Source organism: Protopterus annectens, chromosome 1.part0, assembly GCF_019279795.1.
Source record: "Protopterus annectens isolate FY-2018-M chromosome 1.part0, PAN1.0, whole genome shotgun sequence".
In the NCBI taxonomy this organism is placed as follows: Eukaryota; Metazoa; Chordata; order Ceratodontiformes; family Protopteridae; genus Protopterus; species Protopterus annectens.
Genome location: NC_056725.1, coordinates 1,754,012,393 through 1,754,037,656, shown reverse-complemented (window position 1 = coordinate 1,754,037,656; position 25,264 = coordinate 1,754,012,393). Strand labels below are relative to the sequence as shown.

General features: G+C 39.2%; 1 protein-coding gene across 1 annotated transcript in view; it reads left to right on the top strand.

The window, feature by feature from the left end:
* The window catches only part of ORC3 (origin recognition complex subunit 3), a 1,128,136-nt gene that overhangs the window by 773,203 nt on the left and 329,669 nt on the right, over positions 1-25,264 (top strand). The window contains exon 14 of the mRNA XM_044069085.1: positions 13,786-13,919. Coding sequence (XP_043925020.1) covers positions 13,786-13,919 — 134 coding nt within the window. The remainder of the gene's footprint in view (positions 1-13,785; positions 13,920-25,264) is intronic.

Here is a 25,264-nt window from a genome sequence, read left to right as displayed (position 1 = left end):
TCAGTATCAACAAGAAACTACAATCCCTCATTAAATCATCCAAGGCTAGCTTTGAAAGAAAAATTGCCAAGGACTCCAAAGATAACCACAAAGTGTTCTTTAGCTATGTCAAGAACCTAAGTGGAAATTCTCAGATCTGCTCTGAGTTGGTGCAGAATGGCACAAATTTCACTGAACCAACTGATATTGCCAACATTTTGGCAGACCGGTTCAGTGCAAACTTCACAGCCCTCTCACCCCCTAAAGGGCCCATAACCATACCAGAAGAATGTAAGGCCCTGGCAATCACCGACACACAGATTAAAACAGCCCTATCCAAAGCCAAAAACACGGCCTCAATGGGACCGGACGGGGTCCCAGGCTGTGTCTTGGATAGGATGTATGTGCACCTCCACGACATTAAGTTCAAGAAAGAGACCAGTGCGCTATATAAACACACATTGAATTGTACCTTTTTTAATGGTTTTAAATTTGGGATTATAGATGTTGTCAAAGTTAATCCGAGGGGAGGAGACTTAAGGAATGTATTGTTAAACAAAGAACTTAAATGGCAACTTAAGTTAAAGTCTAACATACATCCTGGCTTAAATTAATATATTACTATTAAACCTGTATTAATGCTGAGAGTTTCACAAATTTAACAAAGCCACCAAGACATATATATATATATATATATATATATATATATATATATATATATATATATATATATATATAAATATTTTAGGTGGTTCTTTTGGAATGTATAATAATATTATTGCAGGTTTAATGGATATTTTCAAGTGTTTTTATTTACTGTTTTAATTTGTTTCATTGTCTTAATTGTGTAATTGGGTGTAATTAAGCACAGTATAAATAGGATGAAATTGTGAATGGGGCATCTGATGAAGTCTTGTACACAAGACGGAAGCGCTAATTTTGCCTGTCAGTTAAAGAATTTTGTTACCTGCTGAGGGACTGGACCTTCTCTTCTATGTGGTTTTTGAGTTTTTACAATTATTATTGTAAATTTCAGTAACTGACTAGTAGGTGCACTGCCTGGATGTCAGCAAAAAAGAAATCCGAGAACCTAAAAGAAAATCTATCACAAAATGTGAGGAAAAAGCACTGACTATGAAGAAATCTGCAGCTGTTCAGCAAAAAAAAGTGCAAGCTCCGTCTTGGTGCAAGATATGACTTCCAGTAACATAAAGGAAAAAAATAAGTCCGCTATACTCAGAGCTGATTAAAATTAACAAAGCACTGATGGAGTACATCAACTTAAATAACAAAAGGCTGGACAAAATGGGAGAAGCTTTAAACAGATATACAGATGAGGTGATAAAACTGGAAAAATCAGACAATGAAATTAAGAAAAGGCTGGCTTGAATATGAGACTGCTCAAGAACAGATGTTTCAAAAAAATAATAGAATTAGAGGACAGAGCATGTAGGGAAAACCAGAAATGTTTTGCTGTACCAGCAAAGCTGGAAGGACTAGAGTATTAATTTTATGAAAGCACTAATAGGCAACTGGACTGGTATTCCACAGCAGGAGTTCTTTGCTGAAAGGGCACATCATGTGTATGTTCTAAACATGCCCATGAGAAAGCAACTTAGACCTTTCATAGTAAAGATTTAATCCTACCAGCAGAAGGAGTTATGACAAAAGTGTTGCAGAAGGACAGAGTACTAAAAATGGGAGACGGTAGAGTGTTTGTGGAAAATGATTACTCTCTGTACATGAGGCAGAAGAGGAGTAAATTTATTCTACTAATCAAGGAATGTCAAGAAGCAGGTGTGAGATTCACACTGCTGTATCCATCTATCTTCAGAATATTCTTTTCTGGAGGGACAAATCATTTTTTGATGCAGAACATGCTGAGGAGGAAATACAAATGTTTGCCCAACAAAAAGTGAGCTGTGAAACAGGAGATTCTGCATCTTGTTCTTCTGGTAATAGACCACAGAGAGACGGTGGTAGTGAAATATTTTCCAATGTTTCAATGGAAAATGCTTGAGAGACAGAAAAAGCTCAAGAGTTGACTAGAAGAATCAAGAGTACATTGAAAATGAAGCAGAGACTGGATTTGGGAGATGGAAATAAACAGTAATAAAGCCAGCAACTCAGAAATTGACAAATAAATGTGGGGTTACAAAGCACAAATTATATTTGTGAAACATGACAGAACAAGAAAACCTGGAAATATTGGACTTTGTTAAACTTATAGGGGACTCTAAAGCATATGCCCCTACTTCATGTCATCAGTGTTTGGAAAAGCAGTTAGGAGAGGGGAATAGAAGGAAGAGAGTTAACTCTAAGTAAAATAAAATTTTGTTCTTAACAGTTGTATTTTTATAATGCATGATATAATTTGTATGCTGTAAAGTAAAGGTTTCTCAGTTTAATAGTGTTACTGAAATAAACAGGTGCCCCTATTTTTGTTCAGTTTTAAGAAATGTAGGCACTGCAACACAAAAAAGAAGAAAAGTCTGGTCAGAAGACCATGATACAAGAAACATTGATGTGCTTTTTCTCATTCTTGCATAGAGAAATTACTTGATTAAGGCCTTTGGCTTGATCAAGTAACAAGTTTTAAGAAAAAAAAATAATTAAAAAAGAACATTGAATAAAATTAAACTTTTCTCTAACAAATAAACAATGCTTGTAGAAGCAATCTGTATCAGGTTCTCATGACTCCACGGAAACAGTCTGATAAAGAGCAATAAAAACAGAATGCGTCTTTCTTTCAATGACTAGGAAATAATGTTTTCTGAAAGCATTCAAGTGTTTTCCCAATCTGGGAAAGCAATAAAGATGAGACAAAACCAGACAGCACTTAATAGAAGCACAGGCTGAACCATGCGTCTTAGTATGGATAACTTTCCTTTTAGGTTAACCCAAGTTTGTGAGTATGGCTGTCAGTTTGGGACAATTGTTCCTCTTAGGAGGGTAAAATTTCAATACTTGAAGACGTACATATTTTTGTATGTTAGTACTAAGTTAATAGGTTTTAGGGCTGCATTGGGGGTGTATTTGTTTTTTTTTCAAGGCTTTCCATAAAAAGTTTTGTAAGATGTGATATGGATTCAAATGGATATGACAAGAAACAAATGTATAAAAGATCAACCTGCCAAATAGTGTATGCATGTAACACAAAAGCTGAAACTCTATATTGGACAAAAAGCTGCTGCACATAGAGGTTGGGAATAATAACTTTTTAACATAGTAACATTTTGTATATCATCTTTAAATGTTGGTGGTTTTACAGATTTATACAAAAAAGAAAGAGTAGTGAACTATAGTAAATGTAGCATGCAAATATGCTACATTCGACATGTTTGGAAAGAACTGAACATGCGAGTTTGATAAAGAAAGGTTTTCAGGATAGTTATTCAGCGGAATACCTGGGACAAAAGAAAAGAGGAGTACTTGTATTAATTGCAAAAGGAGCTCTGATAGTGATAGAAAAGGATAAAAAAAGAGTAGTTTTGAAGTACTAAGGGGCTACTGGCAAGGGAAGAGGATTACATTGGCACGTATTTATATTTCACCTAAAACTGCTATAATGGAGCTTAAGAAAATTCTGCAATAAATAATCCACTTTCAGCAGGGAATATTATTTATAGGTGGGGTCTAGAGTTAGGTTTGCAACAGTGAAGATGTGTCTAGGTGGCCCTGAAGGGAAAATATAACAAAGGAGGGGAGATTTTTGAAGAAATTTATGAAGATATTCGGCATGGAAGATGTGAATTTACATATTCCCCAAAATACAAAATCTGGGCTAGGTTAGACAGATCTTAACATTTCACTGGAACATGTGCATTTACTTGAAAGTTTTGATATGCATCCAATAACTGTCTCAGATCACACGCCAATATTAACTAAAATAAAAATGCAGGGTAATGAAATGAAAATGAAACACTGGCACATTCCTGTCTTTTCAACAGATAGGTGGGAACTTAAGGAATGAGAAGAGGAAATTATGCAGGAGTTATTAGAGAAGATGGAAATTTCTTCTGAAAATATAGCTAGGGAGTGGGGTAAAATTAAAGTGGAGTTTAAAAATATGGTGGAAATAAAATAGAGATATGGTTAAGAAGTAAGAATTATTTGGAGGGCTGACAAGGGTTAAAGTATTTCAGAATAGGGGGAATCTTACAGAAGAAGAAGAGGAGCAATTGCAGAATGCTAAACAGAAATAAAGGATCAATAACCTGCATGAGTTTAGAAAGATTGCTCTTAAGTAACTGTTTTTGTATTAACTCCAGATCAGGAAAACTTTTAGCGCAACCACACAGGCAACAGAAACTAGAAAGGGCTGTTGCCAAGCTTAGGGAGCCTATAACAAGGAAGATAACAAGAGATCCTGTACAGGTATTAAAATATTTCAGAACTTTTATTATGAAAGTCTACATAAAGCAGAGAAATATGGAAATCAAGATAGGGTACAAATAGAAATGTTTATGGAAGAATTAAATATGCCAAGGTTAGAGGTAGATGAGACTCAATTACTCTTAGGATAGGAGGAGATAAGATAAAAATGGTGATGTAGAACCAAAACACAGGAATGTCCCCAGGAATAGATGGTATTCCTGTGAAGCTTGGAAGCTAAGATGGAAAAAAACTGAAGGTTTTAACAGTATTTTAGAAGAAGCACCAACTTCCTGGAAGAAAGCAGAGGGGGCTGTAATACCTAAAGATGGTAAAACCCCATCATCTCCAGCTTCGTACAGGCCCATTTCAATCTTAAACCATGAATATAAACTGTTTATGCCTATAATGGCTAAAAGAATGACAAAGGTGATACCAGAATTGATAGATATGAATCAGTGTATTTTTGTGGAGGGGAGACAAGCATGTGACATTAACAGAACAGTGATGATCCAGAAGGAAGCAGAATATAAGAAAATACCATTGTTCTTGGTGGGTCTTGATGCAGAGAAAGGATTTGACAGAATAAGCTAGGAGTTTATGAGCAAGGCAATGGAAGCGTTTGCATTCCCTGATAAAATTTTAAGGTTGATTAGAAGGATGCATGAGGGATTGGTGGAGAAAATTTAAGTGGGTGGGTTCCTCTCTGATAATTTCTGTTTGAGCAGATGGACTAGGCAGGGGCATCCTTTTTCCCCTTTGTTATTTTCACTGTATTTTAAACCATTGGCAAAGAAAATAAGGGACTCAGAATTTCAACAATATAATTGGTAGGTTAGTCAAGAAAAGCTGGCTCTATTTGCAGATGATATTTTATACCTGATAAAACCAGAGAAGGACATTTCAGTGTTGTGGAACATTTTGAGGCAGTTAGAAATATTTTAGGATACAAATTTAATGAAGGTAAAACAAAGGCAATAGCTGTAAATTATGTACCCACACATGAATTGGTTCAGCAATGTCCATATTTATGGGGACATATTAAAATGAAGTACTTAAGTATAGATTAGAAAGGATTCTGGTGTGGCAGCTAAGGATATGTGGAAAGGGACTAAAAAGATAATACAAAAGCCGAGAAACTGGAAGCTGTGTTATATGGATATGGATAGCAAGATACAAGCAGTTAAATGTTTTTAGTCCCTTTAGTTTTATACACAGGTCAGGCATATTTTTGTCAACCAGAGGAGAAGTTGTGGATAGCAGTTAATACAGAGCTGAATGATTTTTATCTGGGATGGGAAGAAGGCAAGAGTCAAATGGATAAGCTGATTCTTCCAGTAGAACAGGGTGGTTTGGGAGTACCTGATATGAAGGGGTATTTCAGAACTACACAGTTAAGGCTACTATACATAGCACAAGCAGAAACTGATAATTCAAAGTGGAAAGGGATATTGATGAAACAGGAGAGAAGCTCAAGAAACAAGGAGAGACTGTGATTTTGGATGCAGATCTTAAGGTGAATAACAATAACCATACAGAATATTGTATTCATGAAATAGCAAAATGTATTCTAAGAACTAAGCCAACACAGGAATTCTGTTGATAAGGATGATAGTAATTAGGGATACAGGCAAGAGGGGGTTGGAATTTTTGGGAGAAAACTGGAAAAAGAACCACAGTATTGGGAGCAAATAATTAGAGCAGAAAAGGTAATAGAATGGAAAGAGGCCAATAATTTATTTTGACTACAGGCTAGAGATTGCCTTTCCTGTAAAGATTTTTATCAGAGTATAAGCCAACAAAAAGAAATGGGGGATCCTAAATGAAAAGCCAGCACTGATGGTTTTTAGTAGAATGTGGAACAGAAGCTGCTGTTAAAATGTAACATGTTAAAAAGGATTGTGAAGAGAGATTCGCTAAGCAATTCACAAAGAAACAATGGGGAATATACACATTTATTTATTTATTTGTTTGTTTAACTGGGTTAGTCTGACTGGGTAAGAAGCACTTTTTCAGCAGAGGCCCAAGGAGAAAAGCCCCAAGCCATAAACAAGCATTAACAAAACATATACAGCTATAGAATGTACCTATTAGTAACAATAAGGTATACCAACAGTGAACAGACAATTCTAAACAAAAACATAAATAGTTTCATACACACAGCGAGTAGGGGTGTGGCTAGCAATTGGCAATTAAACTAAAATATGAAATGTAAATAATTGTTGATATTTAGGTAGATCGTCTGCAGGAAGAAAAGAAATAGGAGTATAGTTACCATAACATAGTATTGACAGAGATAAAGGAAGAAGAGGAGGAGGAATAGGTCAGGTTGGAGTGAGTCAGAGGCAAGCTCATGTTTGGAGCATGTAATCTTTTAGCATTTTTTTGAAACTCGAAGTACTAGTGGTAGCTCTTGGGTCTGGGGGAAGTTTAATAGTGTGTTAGCAACTGAATGACTATACAGAAGTTTCCTGGTTTATTTCATGGACTTGACTTCCAGGAGATGTTGGTCTACCTACAGAGACAGTGTTTGGGAGTATAGGGAGAGATTAGGGTAGAGAGGGAAGGGCAGAGGGGGAGGGTTGGTTAGTATAGAGTGAGTAAGGTAGAGTTGTGGAAGTAAGAGTTGCTTTAGAACTTCTGACCATAGGAGGTTTTGTAGGGCAGTGCAATGCTGGGAGCAGTAAGGATGATTTGCAGCAAATCTAGGAATTTTATTGTAGGGGTATTCAAGTTTGGCCATGAGGTTGGTTTGTTGTTTAGTGATAATAGGTGCAGCATAGAAGTGAGTAGGCAGTAGAAAAGATTGTGCCCTTAATCAGTTTTTTGTTTCCTGTATAGTAGGCCTAGTGTTTGGTGTGTGTTTTTTTGATGGCCTGTAGAATATGGATGTCAAACTTAAGTTGGTAATCAATAACAACACCAAAGAGTTTAGTATGAGTTTCAACTGAGATAGAAGTGTTGTTGAGAGATGTGACTGAGAAGGAGTTTTTGCAATGTTGTAGATCTTTAGGGAGGAAGAGAAGTTTTTTTTTTTTTTTTTAGGATTAAGTAAGAGCTCATTGCTGGTTAGCCGTTTTTCAGCAGATAGAAGTGAGTCTTGGGTAAGGGATAGAAAGTGGGGGAGATTATTGGAACAGGATATGATAGTAGAATTGTCAGCATACTGGATAAGAGATGAGTGGGGGCATGCTGTGTGAAGATTATTTGTAAAGATGTTAAAGAGGAGGGGCCCAAGTATTGAACCTTGGGGTATGACAGTATGAGCAGGAAGGAAAGGAGAGAGGAGGCCAATGACCATCTGACATACTAGAGTCTATCAGAGAGGTAGCTGGTGAATCAGGATATAGTAGATTGAGAGAGCTTATGGTCTTTTAGCTTGGATAGAAGCAGATTCTGTGAGACAGTGTCGAAAGCTTTGGATAAATCAATTAAGAGACTAGATGTTTTTTTATCACAAGCTTTGGCAGTGGTCTGTGTGAAAGTTATGAGAGCTGTGGTAGTGCTGTAATGGGTCAATAACCATGTTGTGTAAGTGTTAGGAGATTTTCCTGTAAAAGGTGCTCAGAGATTTGTTTATGTATACATATTTCCATTATTTTGGAGAGGGGAGGGATAGGATATCAATGTATTTCTCCCAAATATGCAACAAAGTCTAGAAGAGTAGGATCCCTGCTTAGAAGTGTTTACATAGATATTTTTATTCAAAAAAATAGCTCACGTAGTGCTCCTGTTACTGGTTTTCTCTGTGACAACTCCCGATACTAAGCAAATGAGTAAAATGACCAGCTGATTCATTTGGACAAAACCCAAATTTAATTGAATAAAATAACAAATAAAATAGCAATTGTAAATATGTTGATTAAGCACTTTCATCCTTCATTAAACTCTTTGAATGGACTTCATCAGAACCAATTACACATCATTCAAATCACTTTTATACTCTGGTACTTGAATTTAAAAACTAATTGGGGACTAATTTAATACATTTAATGAGACAATCCCATGAAATAAACATATTTGAATGAACATTTTGAATAAAAGCCTTCCACAGGGCATATTGTTTTTGCACAAAAATTACACATGATTTCTAATAGGTTCATAGGTAGATACTAGGCTATTGGCCCTAAGGCCTATATAAGCCTAGCCAAAAATGTACCCTGGCTTTCGCCACCCAAGAAAATTATTTTCCTGTGCCCCTGTCGAGCAGAGCCCCAGAGGTGATCCCCAGGGTGAATTTCCTATTTCCCATCCAATCAAGTTTTTTCTTGAAGAGTGCTAATGAGGAGCTTTGTTTGATATAGATAGGTAGTTTGTTCCAGAGTATGGGAAAGCTCTGGGACAGGAATCTATCCCTTCAGCATGTTCTGTTTATTGTGGTGACAAGGTTTAGGTACCTAGAGCGTGTAGCTTGGAGGGATTGGGATTCCTTTAAGTGGAGCATGTCCAACAGCTCTGGGTTTGACATAGCTTTGTATGTTAGGCAGAGCTCGCCTCTGAGTAGGTGATATGCGATGGAGTAAAGCTGGAGTTTTTTGAGACGGTCTGCTTAGGGCATCTGTTTGAGGCTGGTAATCCTCTTTGTGAGGTATTTCAGTGGCCTTTCCAGTCGTTGTAGATGTCTTGTGAGGTACATACCAAAAGGGGCGTTGTACTCTATAATGTATCTAATGAGTGATGAGTAGAGGGGAACAGTGATCTCTGTTTTCCTGGATGAGAAACCTTTTGTGATGAGGTGTGCCACGTAGAAGGATTTCCTGACTATGGCAATGTGATTATCAAAGGAGAGACTGCTTTCCACCTGTGTCCCAAGGTCTCTTGTCACACTTAAGTAGACTACCACCTATGTGGTAGCTCATGGGTACAGAGTTTTTACCAAAGAGGATGACAATGCACTTTTTGGCATTGAGCTTGAGGCTATGGCTTTTGACACCAGGCATCTGTCTCAGTGGGGCCCTTTTGTAGGATGTCCACATCGTTAGGAGTTGATTATGGCTCCTAGTTTGCAGTCATCTGCGAACTTCGTTAGCCAAAGACCTTCTGTGTTAGCCTGTACTTCAGAAAAGTAGATATCAAACACCAATTGTGTGAAAATTAAGTTATTTAAAATTGTGCATGTAAATATAAGAGATCTACATATAAATATGTATATAAAATAATTTACTCATTAAAAATAATAAATAATTAATCCATTGAAACAGTCTGTTAAACTGTAAGAATAGAATTATTTTCCAAGAACCATCATAATCTATCATAACCTCTCTGCTTTGATTTTTCAAAGCTGGGAGTATAGAAATGTGTTCATTTAGTCCTGGGTAGTTAGTATAATTTAATCTAAACTGCCAGACCATCTCCCTGTACTCCAAGTCCATTCCCTAAGATTCTCCTCTTTCATTGTGTGGCACAGTTTCTAAAGTACTGAACAGGAAGTTTTTAAAAACACAGCAAGATGATTTATGTTTAAATAGAGCACTGCTAATATTCTCTTTCATCAAATTATAATTGATGAAACTGTCTCGCCCACATAAATATTCTGACAGGCAACACATATTGCAATGTAAATCATTCCTTTAGTTGCAGAATTTCCTTTCACAAAGTTAATATATGTGTTATTAATGTACATATTAACTTGTAAAATCAAATTACATTGATTGCATGCACGTGTTCAGACAATTATAAATCATTTATAATTTTTGTACAAAATCAATACACCTTGTGGAAGGCTTTTATACGAAATGTTCATTCAGATGTGTATATTTCATGAGATTGTTTCTTTAAATTAACTCAATTAGTTTTTAAATTCAGTTTAACCACCAGAGTATAAAAGTGTTTTGAATGATGGGTAATTGGTTCTGATGAAATCCATTCAAAGAGTTTACTAAAGGATAAAGCGCATAACCAACATATCTACAGTTGTTATTTTATTCATTACAGTTGGATTTTGTCCAAGTGGATCAGCTGGTCGTTTTTTTCATTTGCTTAGTATTTGGAGTTGGAACAGAGAAAACCAGTAACAGAGAGAACACTACATGAGCTGTTTTTTGCTGGTTTTTGGTTTGAGTTTTACTAGCTGCATAGACGCATGCTCTTTTTTTCTTGATTATTAGATATTTTTATTCGTAAGTAGACTCCAAAGAATTGTTCCTCAGGTAGTCAGCAAATGTTGGAGGTGTGATGGGTAAGAAAGAGGTAATTGGGAACATATTTTCTGGGAGTTTAATTAGTTGGTAGACTTTAAAGATTCCCTGCAGACTATTCTGTCAGAGATGCTGGGTAAGCAAATTGGTGTAACTAAAGAAATTAATTTTTGAGCCATGATACATATTCAGAATTCCCATGACATAGTAAGGACTTGCTGATTCTAATTATGGTGGTTGCCAAAAAAAAAATACTAGAAAATGGAAATCAAAGTATAAACCAACTGTACTAGATGTTGTGAATATAATAACAAAGAAAAAACAAATAGAATTGGGTTGTTTAGAAAATGGTTGGAGCAAATTACAGTAAAAACAAAAAATGGGAATTTTGGGAACAATACATGCAGAGGAGAAAAGGGATTTAAAAAAGGCAGGATTTGAATGAGCTTTGTAGATTGTAAGTGATGTATAATGTTTGCAAGTAAAATTATGTCAGTGTGGTTTGGACTGTATAAAGTCTGCAACTAAAATTATGTCAGTATGGTTTGTTTTCATTTATGACATGCGTGATAATTTAATAAAGATGTTTGTTTAAAAATATGTATGGTATATGCAGATGATTCAGTCAATATAACAAACAAGAAATGAATAAATGGCGTTGTAATAAGGATCAAAAATCTGTTAAAATGTGGGATTTGGTGGGATAAAACATATTGGAATATATTTCACAAGAAAGGAAATAAAGATTTTGGGAGTGACATTCAGGGAGTATGAAAGTGTAGTAATTCAATTGAGGGAGATACTGGAATAAATGAAAATTTTTAGCGTGGTGGGAAAGTTTTTTCTTATTTCAGAAAAAGTTGTATATGCTGAATACTTGTATGTTAGAAAAAGTAGCATATTTAAGGGAAATATATATATGTTTCCCACACAAACTGAAAAAGTTGTTTAGCTTAATTTGGGGCTTAATGCTAAACCCTGTGAGAAGAATGATAGTTTATAATAATATAGAAAAAGGCGGTTTGAATTTAAAAAAATCCAGTGATGCACTCAGTATTTATGAATTTATTTTTGGCAATGAAAAAGGTAAAATAAAGGGAAAAAATAAATGATAGGAAAGATGCTATGTAAAATAAAACATAAAATGTATAAGAAGAAAACAGGAAAAAGAATAGAAAAAAAGGGAAAGGATGGAAAAAAAAGAATATGACAGAATTGAAATTATGGACATTAAAAGTAAGTGAGGTTGATGGGAAAATGGTATAATATGATTTTAGAAAAAACTGGTGCACCTGTGGAAGGAATTCAAAGAAAATGAAAAAGGCAATTACAAAAAAAGAAAGGCTTTGAAATGTTTCTATAAAGCAGATTATTTGTTGTGAAGAGTTTTACTAGATAAGTTTCAAGTTGCAAAAAGAATAAAGAATTTTGAGGAAGGGTTAAAATGAATGTAGATTGGAAGCATTTACATGTATAAATTTGAATATGATATATGGGGGAAGTTTGGTAAAGTACAGTAAAAAAATCTGATAGTATTGTTTGTGACAGTATGGGAGCTGTGGAAAAAATGTAAGAATTTGTTATATAACAAGAAAGTGGAAGAGGAAGATGTATTAACTGAAGATGGCTGTAAAGAAGAGGAGGGAGGCAGAAGGTAAATATAATAGAACAATGAGGTAAATAGAGCTAGGTTCTGTGCACTGATAACTTGTAGGTAATTTTAAATATGAATGTGAAAAATTAGTGTGTAAATAATTGATAATATTAAATTAATTTAAATGTTAATAAAGTATTTCAATAAGTGCCATGGAATCTTTTTCATCCGCCTGACCTGCCACCAACTCCAGCAGGCAGGACCTCAGTTTGACATCTAATCCAAAGAATTTTATGTTGTTCGTATCTGTCCCTTAGATGCTTTTTATTCATATATTTTGCAAGCAGTTAAGTGCATGAAAATACATTGTTTGTTGAATAAGGTTTATATATTTTTGTGTTGTTGTTTCTAGATATATAAACTAATTTGTCAGAACTATGCTTATCCTTGCTAATTACTACAATTGCTGGCAGAAAAATGTTTTTAATCAAAACCATTGTTAGTAGCCTTTGTGATGTTATATATTAGTAATTTGACAATTGTCTGTACAAGTACAATTTACTGTAGCTTGCTGTTAAAGTACTTATGTCATTAAATATATATGTACTTCTTTTCAGAACTAAAAATATATAGTTCACTACAGTAGCCACCAGTGAATAATTAATTTGCATAATCTTTGTTCCTGATTGCTGGTAAAACACATGGGTCTATTTTGTTGTGTATACATCCTCTGTTGATATTGTTAAAGTGAAGGTGCTTTGGGAAACAAAAGTGCATGTCTTCTGAAACAAAATAGCATGTGGTCTGGTATTGTGGCTATTCTTAGCTTGCTTACATTCTTAAATAAATAAATGTAATAATACATGCATAATGATGTCTACTTTTGATCAGTTTTACCCTGACATGTTATCATATGGTGGTGGTATATTTCGGGCATGAATTTCCCTGCTTTGTGGTAGACAGTAGCAAATTCTGTTTCCTAGTGATGTATTTCATTGCATATACTACGCTTTAGTGGTTATGTTATTGAGGTGGGTACATGTACTACTGTACATTAGTCACAATGAGAATGGTTTTGTCATTTTCTTATAGCAGCACACATATATGCTTTGCAGAGGTACTTGATTGTGCTTAACAGGCTTTCTGTTGGTATTTTTATAACAAGTGGGAAGTTATTATTTTATGTATTTATTTATTTCTCCTTTGTTGACTGGATTAGTCCCACTAGGCTGATAGCCTCTTTTAAATGGAGACCCAAGGTGGCGTTTATACTACTATAGGAAATTTGGCTGGTATTGAGGGACTTCCCTTAGTCTTTTTGATAGATGCCATGGGATGTTTTACATCTACCTGAGTTACCAGCAACTCGGGCAGATTGGGGCCTCAGTTTAGCATCTCATCCAAAGGACAATGCACTCAGGAGTGCAGCGCCCCTTTTATGCTGCACTGCAGCATCTGCAGTCCATCTACCTGGTGTAGTAATAGGTCCCACAGCCTTCTACACAAAAGGTGCGTTTGATACCTGTTGTACAGCTGTCACTGCAATTGATGTTGATGGCTGATAATGTAATTCAGTTGTGAAGGAATAGATAACTTTACATGGCTGCACAATCTGTCGTCAAAATGTCAAAGGTATTGCTGTGAGTCTGAGACGACTTAGCATTTTTTCATTATCTCTTCTTGTGCAATGGTTTGTTTCAGGATGATGGCCAAGGATGAGCTTGTAGCAGCTCTGCAGAAATGCTGTGATGTGCTGAAAACTTCAAGAGTCAAACAACAGGCAGATACCTTAACAAAAGTGGAGGAGTTCATTGACCAGCTTCAGAAACTTGACAGTAGGTTCTCTGTAATTTTTTGGACAGGCAGTAATGTCATAGCTATCTTTCTTGTAATACCTGCTCACATTGTATTCTTAAGGATTTCTGTAAGGTATTGAAACTGTATGCATGTGAGTCATCCATTCATTTATTAATTAATTTTACATGTTGAAAATGTAGTCATCAAATCTTACAAAGGCTTCATGGATTACATTATAGTTAAAAATGATGCAATGAACTTTTCTTGATGTACTGGAAAATATTAGGGTTCAATCAAACACCCTAATAATGGGCGATTTCAACTACCCCACCATTAACTGGGAAAACTACTCATGTACCAACTCCTTCGCTCAACGCTTTCTGGAATTCATAAACTCCAGTGCCCTGGATCAACTTATCAACACCCCCACCAGGGGCAACAATATCCTAGATCTAGTCATTACCAACATGAGTGACCAGTGTTCCACACCTGAAGTCAACGCCACATTGGTCCGATCCGACCATAAGCTAATTACCTTAGATATCCACATCCTGCCCCCAACCCCCATTAAGGAAACCATGGTAAAAAATGTCTCCAAAGCCAACTTCATGCTTCTTAAGACAGAAGTGGTGAACTTCATGACACCCATGCAGATGGACAATACAGTTACGACCAATGAATCCTACACAATTGCACTTTATAAGCACTTACATGAGTGCATGGATTGTGCTATCCCAAACAGAACCAAGATGCTATCCTCCAAAAAAAGGAAGCCGATCTGGTGGTCCCCTTCTATAAACAAAAACAGTACAACAGAAGGAAGAAACTGTTGCAAAAGAGAGTAAAGTCCCACGAGTGGGGGAGCTCCCTGGTCAGCCTCAGTAAGAAGCTGTGATCCCTGATAAAATCCTCCAAAGCTAGTTAAGAAAACAAAATCGCCACTGATTCTAAAGACAACCTCAAAGCATTCTATAGCTATGTCAAGAATCTCAATGGCAACACTCAGATCTGCTCTGAGTTACAGCACAATGCTACTAAATATACAGACCCAACTGATATTGCCAACATCCTGGCAGATAGGTTCAGTGCTTACTTTACCCCCCCCCCTCACCCCCTAAAGAGCCCATCTCTATACCGGAAGAATGCAAAGTTCCTGTAATCATGGCTGCACAGGTAAAAACCACACTCTCCAAAGCCAAGAACACAGCATCCATGGGACCAGACAACATCCCAGGCTGCGTTCTACATGAACTACAGAATGAACTGGCACCCCACCTAAGTACCATGTTCAGTCATAGCCTCACCTCAGGCTTTGTGCCCGCTGAATGTCGCACAGCAATGGTTATCCCACTCCACAAGGGGGGAGCCACCACGGACCTCGGGAACTACCGCCCCATTAGCCTGACGAGCCTGGTCTGCAAGGCCAGGGAACGTATCATCATGGAACTTATAAACAAAGACATTGGTAATCCCCAAACTCTGGACCCCACCCAGTTCGGGTTTGTAAAAGGTAGATCATGTCTCCTAAATCTGATAGACTTCTTTGAAGCAGTCACCAAAGCCGTAGACAAGGGTAAGGTGGTTCATACAGCCTTTCTAGATCTTGCCAAGGCTTTCAACACCATCCCCCACTCTGGAATTATAGATAAAGTCAGTACACTAGTTATAAATACCTATGTCACAAGATGGGTTGCCACCTGGCTCACTGACAGAACCCACATTGTGAAAGTAGCAGACTCCAAATCCGACTTCAGACCAGTGACAAGTGGAGTACCACAGGGTTCAGTCCTGGGTCCTCTCCTGTTGGATATCTACTTCTATGAAGTACAGGCTAACACAGAAGGTCTTTGGCTAACGAAGTTCGCAGATGACTGCAAACTAGGAGCCATAATCAAAACTCCTAACGATGTGGACATCCTACAAAAGGGCCTCACTTACAGATGCCTGGTGTCAAAGCCATGGCCTCAAGCTCAATGCCAAAAAGTGCATTGTCTTCCCCTTTGGTAAAAACTCTGTACCCATGAACTACAACATAGGCGGTAGTATACTTATCACCGAAAGTGTGATAAGAGACCTTGGGACACAGGTGGACAATAATATCTCCTTTGATAATCACATCGCCACAGTAGTCAGGAAATCCTTCTACGTGGCACACCTCATCACAAAAGGTTTCTCATCCAGAAAAAAAGAGGTCATTATTCCCCTCTACTCATCACTCATTAGACCCATTATAGAGTACAACGCCCCTTTTGGTATGTACCTCACAAGACAGCTACAACAACTGGAAAGGCTGCAGAAATACCTCACAAAGAGGATTACAGATGCTCTACGCACACCATCTCAAAAAACTCCAGCTTTACTCCGTCACATATCGCCTCCTCAGAGGTGATCTCTGCCTAACATACAAAGCTATGCCAAACCCAAAGGTGTTGGACATGCTCCAATTAAAGAAATCCCAATCCCTCTGAGCTACACGCTCTAGGGTCCTAAACCTTGTCAACACAATAAACAGAACATGCAGTAGGGATAGATTCCTGTCCCAGAGACTTCCCATACTCTGGAATAAGCTACCTAGCTATACCAAACAAAGCTCCTCATTAGCCCTCTTCAAGAAAAATCTTGATGATTGGATGGGAAATAGGAAATTCACCCCAGGGATCACCTCTGTGGCTCTGCTCGACAGTGGCACAGGAAAATAATTTTCTTGGGTGGCAAAAGCCAGGGTACCTTTTTGGCTGGGCTTGTATAGGCCCCAGGGTCGATAGCCTAGTACCTATCTATGAACCTATGAATATATGCATTCATAATATAGCCATGTTAGAGATGCATGCATTTGCATTTATATGAAAAAGCACTGTGTACAGCTCAGCTTTTGTAGAGATTGCTAAATCCAGCTTAGTATTGCATTGTCATCACATACAGGATCGTGAGTTCAGTGTGTGGAATTTAATGCAGATTTGGCAATCCCAAGTTGTAGGTCAAAAGGAGATGGGTTTGGGGATTCATTTATACCACATAGAGACATGGGCTTCAACTAATCTTTTTTAGAGGTCTAAGAATTTAAACCAGCACATTTGTGCACAATTCGATGTAGTATAGTTGTGTTGAGCTGCATATAACAAGACTGTATATAGGAAACAGATTATTTGGAATCAGTGCCTGTCTAATTTTTAAAACAAGCTTGGTAACAATCTGGCATCCAGGTTATGTAGACTGACCAAAAAGTAAAAGGAGTATAACTGGTAGAGTAAGCAGGTGTAATAATTACCTAGCAAGGCTGTCTTTGTTTATATTTACATCCTGTGATGCATCTTGTAACCTGCAGCCCTTAAAGTGAAATGCCATAATGCACTGTGACATCCCCCTGGGCCAGAAATCAAGGACCCTGAATCCTCACCACTGACACTGGAGAGGGGCATTAATTTGGAGTACAAATGGATACCCTCAGTATTTCCAGATGCAGACCTCTCTGCATCAAGCATAATTTCCCTTAAGAGCACCCAGGGAACATGTTCAGCCCAGGGGCTGATTCCTCTCTATATCTGTCCAGACCCCCCTAATAAGACTCCACACTGGCACAGCTTAAAACTTGAGTCCTTAGCTGGGGTTACAAGCTAAGTCCTCCCAAACCCTGTCTGTGAAAGCAGTGCTTTGTGTCCCTGCTCCAGGCAGCTGACACACACACACACACACACACCTACACCTACACCTACACACACACACACACACACACACACACACACACACACACACACACACACACACCTGCTGTGCCCCCTTTCTGCCCAGACTGTAAGGTAATTATCACTGCCACCAGAACCCCTGCCAGCTACTTTAAGGCTCTTACAAGGGTCCCCAATTATACTGATTGAAATTAATAGTAATACAAATGGTAATGTTGACCAAACAGCAAGGCTTTCAGGAATGGCCAAAGTTATCAAATAAATGTATGCAAGTACTCTCAAAGCTTAAATATTTTCTAAAAAGGACCAGCCACAATGAAAAGTTTAACCATGTTTAATAAATAATAAAAGAACATGAAAATACTAAATATTTATTTACAGTAAAGACCAGAGTTTTAGTTGCAGGGAATATTAAAAATAACACTGAGGGAAAGTTTCACACAGTTGTAGAAAACTCAGTATTTAGCTAGTGGCACTATCTATTCCTGATTGAATAAAAGAATTACTGTTCCTACTTACTGAATAGAGCATGACAAGATGGGTGAGTGGTCGTTATTCTCTGATCCAAGACAGAATTCAAAATGCTCCCGAGACTCCAGTCTCCTCTAGTATTAAAACATTATTTCTGTACAGAATGACATCACATACTTCTGGTCATCTGTTTCCCACATGATCCCCCATTACTAGAAGCTGCCAGGGTTTAGCACCTCTGTTCTGCAATACACACAGATAGGGCATTGCTCAGATGTGGTGCAGCTGCTGGAAGTCATAAAACTATAAAAAATATTCCACACTTTCTACAGGATCTATGACCTACCTATTCTCTAGCACAGATATTGCGTTTCTGACTCCATTCAAAACTGTGGGATAGCATCTTAATGGCTTAACCCATAAAGTGATTTAATTTCAAGAATATTTTTCAAAGTCAGGTGGCTTAATCTCTTCTCTCAAAGTATATGCTGTTACAATGTATACATTTAATTCAGTTCAATAATACGTGTACATTTTTTTTCCTTTCAGCAGGGCACATTGTTGATACTTTATAACACAAGTAAACCTCACAAATACATTTTCAGCAGAACCATCTGTACAAATCAGTTTGATATACAATTGACATATAATTATTTGCAAAATTCCAGCTAGCTGTGCTGGCATATGTTGCACATCCACTGCCCTACTTCTCTTGGCATGGCTGGCAATACCTCCTATCATCACATACAGTATATAGAGAAGGAAGGATGTGATGCTTAACTGGGCGGCACAGTGGTGCAACAGTTACCATTGTCTCCTCACAGCAAGATGTTCTCCGGTTCAATTCTTGACTGGGGGTACCTTCTGTGTGGAGTCTGCATGTCCTCCTTGCATTCGCCTGGGTTTCCTGTGGGTGCTCCGGTTTCCACCTACATTCCAAAGACATGCGCCTGGAGCATTTCTCCCCGGGCATCCGCTAAAAATGGGCTCTGACTCAATCAGACTTTTCCAGTAAACAAATGTAAAATAAATAAAATAAAAATAAAAACTTCACAGAGTCTGAAGTGAAGCAGTACTTATGTATGCTGGTACATCAGTCTTAAGTGGGAATTAACAGGCACAGCGAACGTTGTAGTGAAAGTGGTGCTCCTAGAACACCATGGTTTGTTCACACAGGTTGTAGTTCTTCCAAATCACCAAGAAAAGCATAATTCTAGCTTTTGCTTTGAAGATTAACAAAGAGATATGACGTACTGTTTCATTGCTGATTAATTTATAAATATTCCAAAACATAATTAATCTGATTAAAACAGTGTTTAGAGATATACTAAAAAGATTAACTTTAAGGGAAGAAAGATAATCAATACAGCTCAGCAAGCTCCTGCCTGGTGCCCTGCAGAGTTCTACAGCAGCAGAGACAAAAGAGAGACTTTGAAGTGATTAAGTATAATTTTTCTGCATTTAGCTTCCACCTAAAACGCAGATTTTCTAGAGTTTCTGTGATTTCAAAAGCTTGTTTCAGCTACATGCTGTACTTATTTTACTGCCTACACTTTAACAAAGTCGTTTTTGTGTTTAAATTACCTGTTTAACTGTTGTAGGCTACACACTCAAGTGTGATAGCCATTTCTGTGCATTTAAAGTGTTTTTTTGATTGTATCTGCTTTATTTTCTGAAAAAACAAAAAAAAATACTTGTTTTCCCGCCTTTCTAAGCTAGTGTAGTCCAGTTTTCAGGTTAGTGCTGAATTCAGGGCTGTGTTACAAATTTCTGTGTTTGCCCATACCTTACTTGGATAGAAGGAAGTTTCTCTGTTCACTGTGCGAGAGGGAGCTTTGAGCAGCCTTATCTGTCCCTGGAGGAGTGGTTTCAGCCCAGAAATTAGTAGTTTATTGGCCATTTTCTCTTTCATTTCCCTGCTATAAAACCCGCATTTGCGTGGTTTTGTGCGCCGGGCAGCGCCAGTTAGCTAGGGTATAACTATTCCCGGCTCCACAAAGTCTACTCTTCAATTTTTCCCTTGGAACTAGACAAACTTTCAACTTAAGCACTTAAACCATTCACTTCTCATACTGGCACTTGCTCAAAACTCATAGCAAGCACTAATAAACCTTAGCACTAGATCCCCCCTTTACTGTAGAGAAGGACAAGACTCTCTATTCGACCTTACCAGCCAATCAGTAAAACAGTTCACTGTACCTGTCCAGGCATGTCCAAAGGGCAGTTTCAGGTGGACTATCCGGTCCAACTGGTGAATCTGGGCATTTTGAGACAATGTTACAATTGCCTCATGTACACAGACAACCCTCTCCTCCATCCAACAAACACTAATACATGCGAGAGATGCAATTATACAGCCAAACTGGAGGCTAAGCTCTCTCAACCCAAGGCTGGACCAGGCAGTCAGGAGGAGAAGGGAATTACTTGCATCACACTACCAGTCTCACATAGACCTATGAAACCAGAACTGGCAAAAAACACACACAAATACATGAAAACGTACTCAGAGGCTCTAAATAAAAATCTGCAGAAGCAATAGAGACCTCCAAAGCAAACATCCAAGCAACCTCCACCCTCCAACACAAACCATGAAACACATACTTCACAAAACCAATGTGCCACACAATCACAGCCCTTAAGGCAAAATAACATACCCATAAGGCAAAATAACATACCCAACACACTAGTAATAGGTGACTCTGTAGTCAGGCACACTGACGTCCCACTTACTAGGCTGAACAAGGGGAGGGTTACTGTTAGCTGCCTGTCGGGTGCCAGGATCCACCACATAAAACAAGCACTCAGGTCACTCCAGAACAAGTACAAATATGACTCTGTCATTGTCCATGTTGGTGTGAATGACCTGAGACGTACCTCCCTGGACTACATGAAAAGAGACATGGAGGAGCTCTCTGATCACATAGCCCAGGCCGGTATGACCCTGACCCTGGGTAGCATCCTGCCCTCACCAAGAATGATACTACGGTATAGAGAAAAAAATCATCAATTTCAACAATTGGCTAAGCTTCTGGTGTCATTCACAGGGGATCCAGTATCTGTCATCCTGGGATGACATGCTGGACAAGCCACGCTGCTTCATTAGAGACGGCTTGCACCTGTCACCCTTAGGCTTTCGAATACTGGCCAAGGCTCTTGCCACCCCCATAGTGCCTTTTTTAGGCAAGGCTCAAAAGACAAACCCACCGCCGTAAATAGCAGCAGTAACAAAAAACTGAAGGTAATGTTACTCAATGCCAGAAGTGTAAACCTCAAAATGCACGCACTCGAGGCAGTCCTCAGTATGGAGAAAATTGATATATGTGCAGTAACAGAAACCTGGTTTAAGGCTCCAGAGAGCACCCCAGCACTACCAGGCTACAACTCATACCATACATTTAGGCCACAAAATCCGGACAGAAGTACAAAAGGTGGGAGAGTATCCATATTTATAAAGGATACCCACACTTCTAGGTTAGTGGCAAAGCATGATGCTTCAGAGATCATCCACGTGCAACTAACAATGGACAAAACTGTTATTCCTTCACTGGTCCAATTAAGTAATCCTACAAGTTAGCACTATTAAACCATAAGCACTACTTACTCTTATACTCTCTACGATTACCCTGTCCTCTATTGGTCCGTCTTAAATTCAGTTTCCCTATATTACTCTAGCATGTCCAAAGGTCAGTCAATGGTTTCCTCTCCAGTCCAGCTGGTGAATCTGGGAATTTTGAGGCAATGTTACAACTGTCTCATGTACACGGACAACCCTCTCCTCCTCCAAACAGGTTCAAATATATGTGAGAGATGCAACTATTTAGCCAAACTGGAGGCTGAGCTCTCTCATCTCAAAACTGGTGTAACCAGTCAGGAGGAGAAGGTAACCTCACACAACACAATTCCAGTATCACATAGTCCCACCACATCAGAGAACCAAACACATAAATACACAAAAACATACTCGGAGACTCTAAATAAAAATCTACCTAAGCAACAGAGACCTCCAAAGCAGACATCCAAGCAAACGCTACCTCAAAACAAAGCATGCACAGCACATAGCCTACAAAGTCAGTGTGCCAAGCAGCCAGAGCCCTTAAGGCTGAATAACACACCTGATACTCTTGTAATAGGTGACTCTATTGTCAGACATACTGACGTCCCGCTCACCAGGCTGAATAAAGAGAAGGTCACGGTGAGCTGCCTGTCGGGTGCTAGGATCCGCCACATAATGCAAGCACTCAGGTCACTCCAAAGCAAATACATCATTGTACATGCTGGTGTGAATGACCTGAGACGTACCTCCCTGGACTACATGAATAGAGACATAGAAGAGCTCTCTGATCATGTAGCCCAGGCTGGTATGACCCTGACCTTGAGCAGCATCTTACCCTCACCTAGAATGATGCCACAGTACAAAGACAAAATGATCGATTTTAACAATTGGCTAAAATTTTGGTGTCATTCAAAGGGGATCCAGTGTCTGTCAGCCTGGGATGACATGCTCGACAAGCCACGTTGCTTCGCTAGGGACAGCTTGCACCTGTCACCACTGCGCTTTCGGATATTGGCAAAGGCTCTTGCCACCCCATAGTGCCTTTTTTAGTCAAGGCTCAAAAGTCAAACCCACCCCCATAGACAGCTCAAGGAACAAGAAACTAAGGGTAATGCTGCTAAACGCCAGAAGTCTTAACCTCAAGATGCACGCACTCGAAGCTCTCCTCAGTATGGAGAACATCGATATCTGTGCAGTGACAGAAACCTGGTTCAAGGCTCCAGAGAGCACCCCAGCACTACCAGGCTATACCTCATATCATGCTTTTCGGCCCCAAAACCCAGACCGAACCACAAAAGGAGGGGGAGTTTCCATATTTATCAAGGATATCCACACCTCCAGGTTAGTGGCATTGCACGAAGTATCGGAGACCTTCCATGTGCAACTAACAGTGGGCAAGACTGCTTTTCAGTTTATAGCATCCTACAGACCACCCTCTCAGTCAGGAATTCCACTCAGCTTTCCTGAAAACATTGGAGAACATGAAGATCTCTCCGAACACCATTATATTGGGCGACTTCAACTACCCAAACATTGACTGGGAGCACTACTCAAGCCCCAGCACCTTAGCCCAAAGGTTCCTGGAAATTATAAACTCAAATGCTATGGAACACCTAGTCACCACTCCCACAAGAGGGGACAACATACTAGACCTGATCATTACCAACATGGGGACTCTATGCTCCACACCAGAAGTATATCCCTCATTGGTAAGATCAGACCATAAATGAATTTCACTGGATGTCCACATCCCGACCCCAATCCCAGCCCAGAAAACCACAGTGAAAAACTTCTCAAAAGCGAACTTCTCACTTCTCAAAACTGAAGTGGAATCCTTCAAGGCCCCAGGGCCATTGGAAACTACGGCCCAAACTGCAGAATCCTATATAAACGCATTCTACGGACATCTCCAGGAATGCATGGATCATGCTATCCCAAACAAAACCAAGACCCAATCATCCAAAGGCAGGCATCCAGTCTGGTGGACCCCTGCCATAAATAAACTGTACAACAGAAGGAGGAAGCTACTACATGATAGAGCAAAATCCCTAATAGGGAAGGCATCTCTGCTCAGTACTAGCAAAAAATTACGATCCCTCATAAAATCCTCCAAGGCCAGCTTCGAGAGAAAAATTGCACAGGACACCAAAGACAATCATAAGGCTTTTTTCAGTTATGTTAGAAACCTGGGATGCAACTCCCAGACTTGTTCTGAGTTGATTCTAAATGACAAAAAATACACTGAACCCACAGACATCGCCAATATCCTGGCAGACATGTTCAGTGCAAACTTCTCCACCCCCTCCCCCCCCAAAAGAGCAAGTATCTATCCCAGCAGAGGGCTGCCTCCCAAACATCTCTGATGCTCTGGTGAAGGCTGCCCTCTCCAAAGCAAAAAACACTGCTTCCATGGGACCAGATGGCGTCCCAGGTTCCGTCCTACATGAACTCCAAGAGGAACTAATCCCTCAAATAAAACAGCTATACAATCTCAGCCTCACTACAGGATATGTGCCCACAGAATGGCGTACAGCAACAGTGGTCCCACTCCACAAAGGTGGAGCCTCTACGGACCCTGGAAACTATCGCCCCATAAGCCTGACTAGCCTAGTCTGCAAGGCTATGGAGAGGATCATCATGGAGCTCATAAACAAAGACATTGCGGACCTACAGACACTAGATCCTACCCAGTTCGGCTTTGTCAAGGGCAGATCCTGCCTTTTGAACCTGGTTGACTTCTTCGAAACAGTCACCAAAGCCATAGATGAAGGGAAGGTAGTCCACACAGCCTATCTGGACCTTGCAAAGGCATTTGACACAATACCCCTCTCAGGCATCATAGATAAGCTATCCAGCTTAAATATAAACCCCTATGTCACAAGATGGGTCGCAAACTGCCTCAAAGACAGAACCCACAGAGTGAGAGTTGCTGGAGCCATGTCAGACTTGAAACCGGTCACAAGTGGCGTCCCACAGGGTTCTGTCCTGGGACCACTCTTGTTTGGTATATACTTTTCTGAGGTACAGGCAAACGTGGGAGGACTATGGCTCACCAAGTTCGCAGACGACTGCAAACTGGGCACCATAATCAACTCTCCAGCTGATACAAACATCCTTCAAAAAGGTCTCACAGAGACAGATAACTGGTGCCAGCGCCATGGTTTAAAGATAAATGCCAGAAAATGTATAGTCATACCCTTTGGCAAAAACAATGTGCCCACAAATTACCACATGGGCAGAAACCCATTAAGTACAGAGAAAGTTATTAGGGACCTGGGGACCCAAGTTGATAGCAATCTCTCCTTTGAAAACCACATTGCCAAAGTGGTTAGAAAGACCTTCTACATAGCCCACCTCATCACGAAGGGTTTCACATCTAGATCAAGAGAGGTAATCGTGCCCCTTTGTTCATCCCTCATCAGGCCCATCATAGAATACAATGCCCCTTTTGGGATGTATCTTACCCGACACCTGCAGCAATTAGAAAGACCCCAAAAGTATCTCACCAAGAGGATCAAGGGTCTCAAACAGATGCCATATGGTGCTTGGTTAAAAAACTCCAGCTCTACTCAGTTGCATACAGCCTACTTCGAGGCGATCTATGCCTGACATACAAAGCTATGTCAAGTCCAGAATTAATGGACATGCTCCACCTCAGTAAATCTAAATCCCTTAG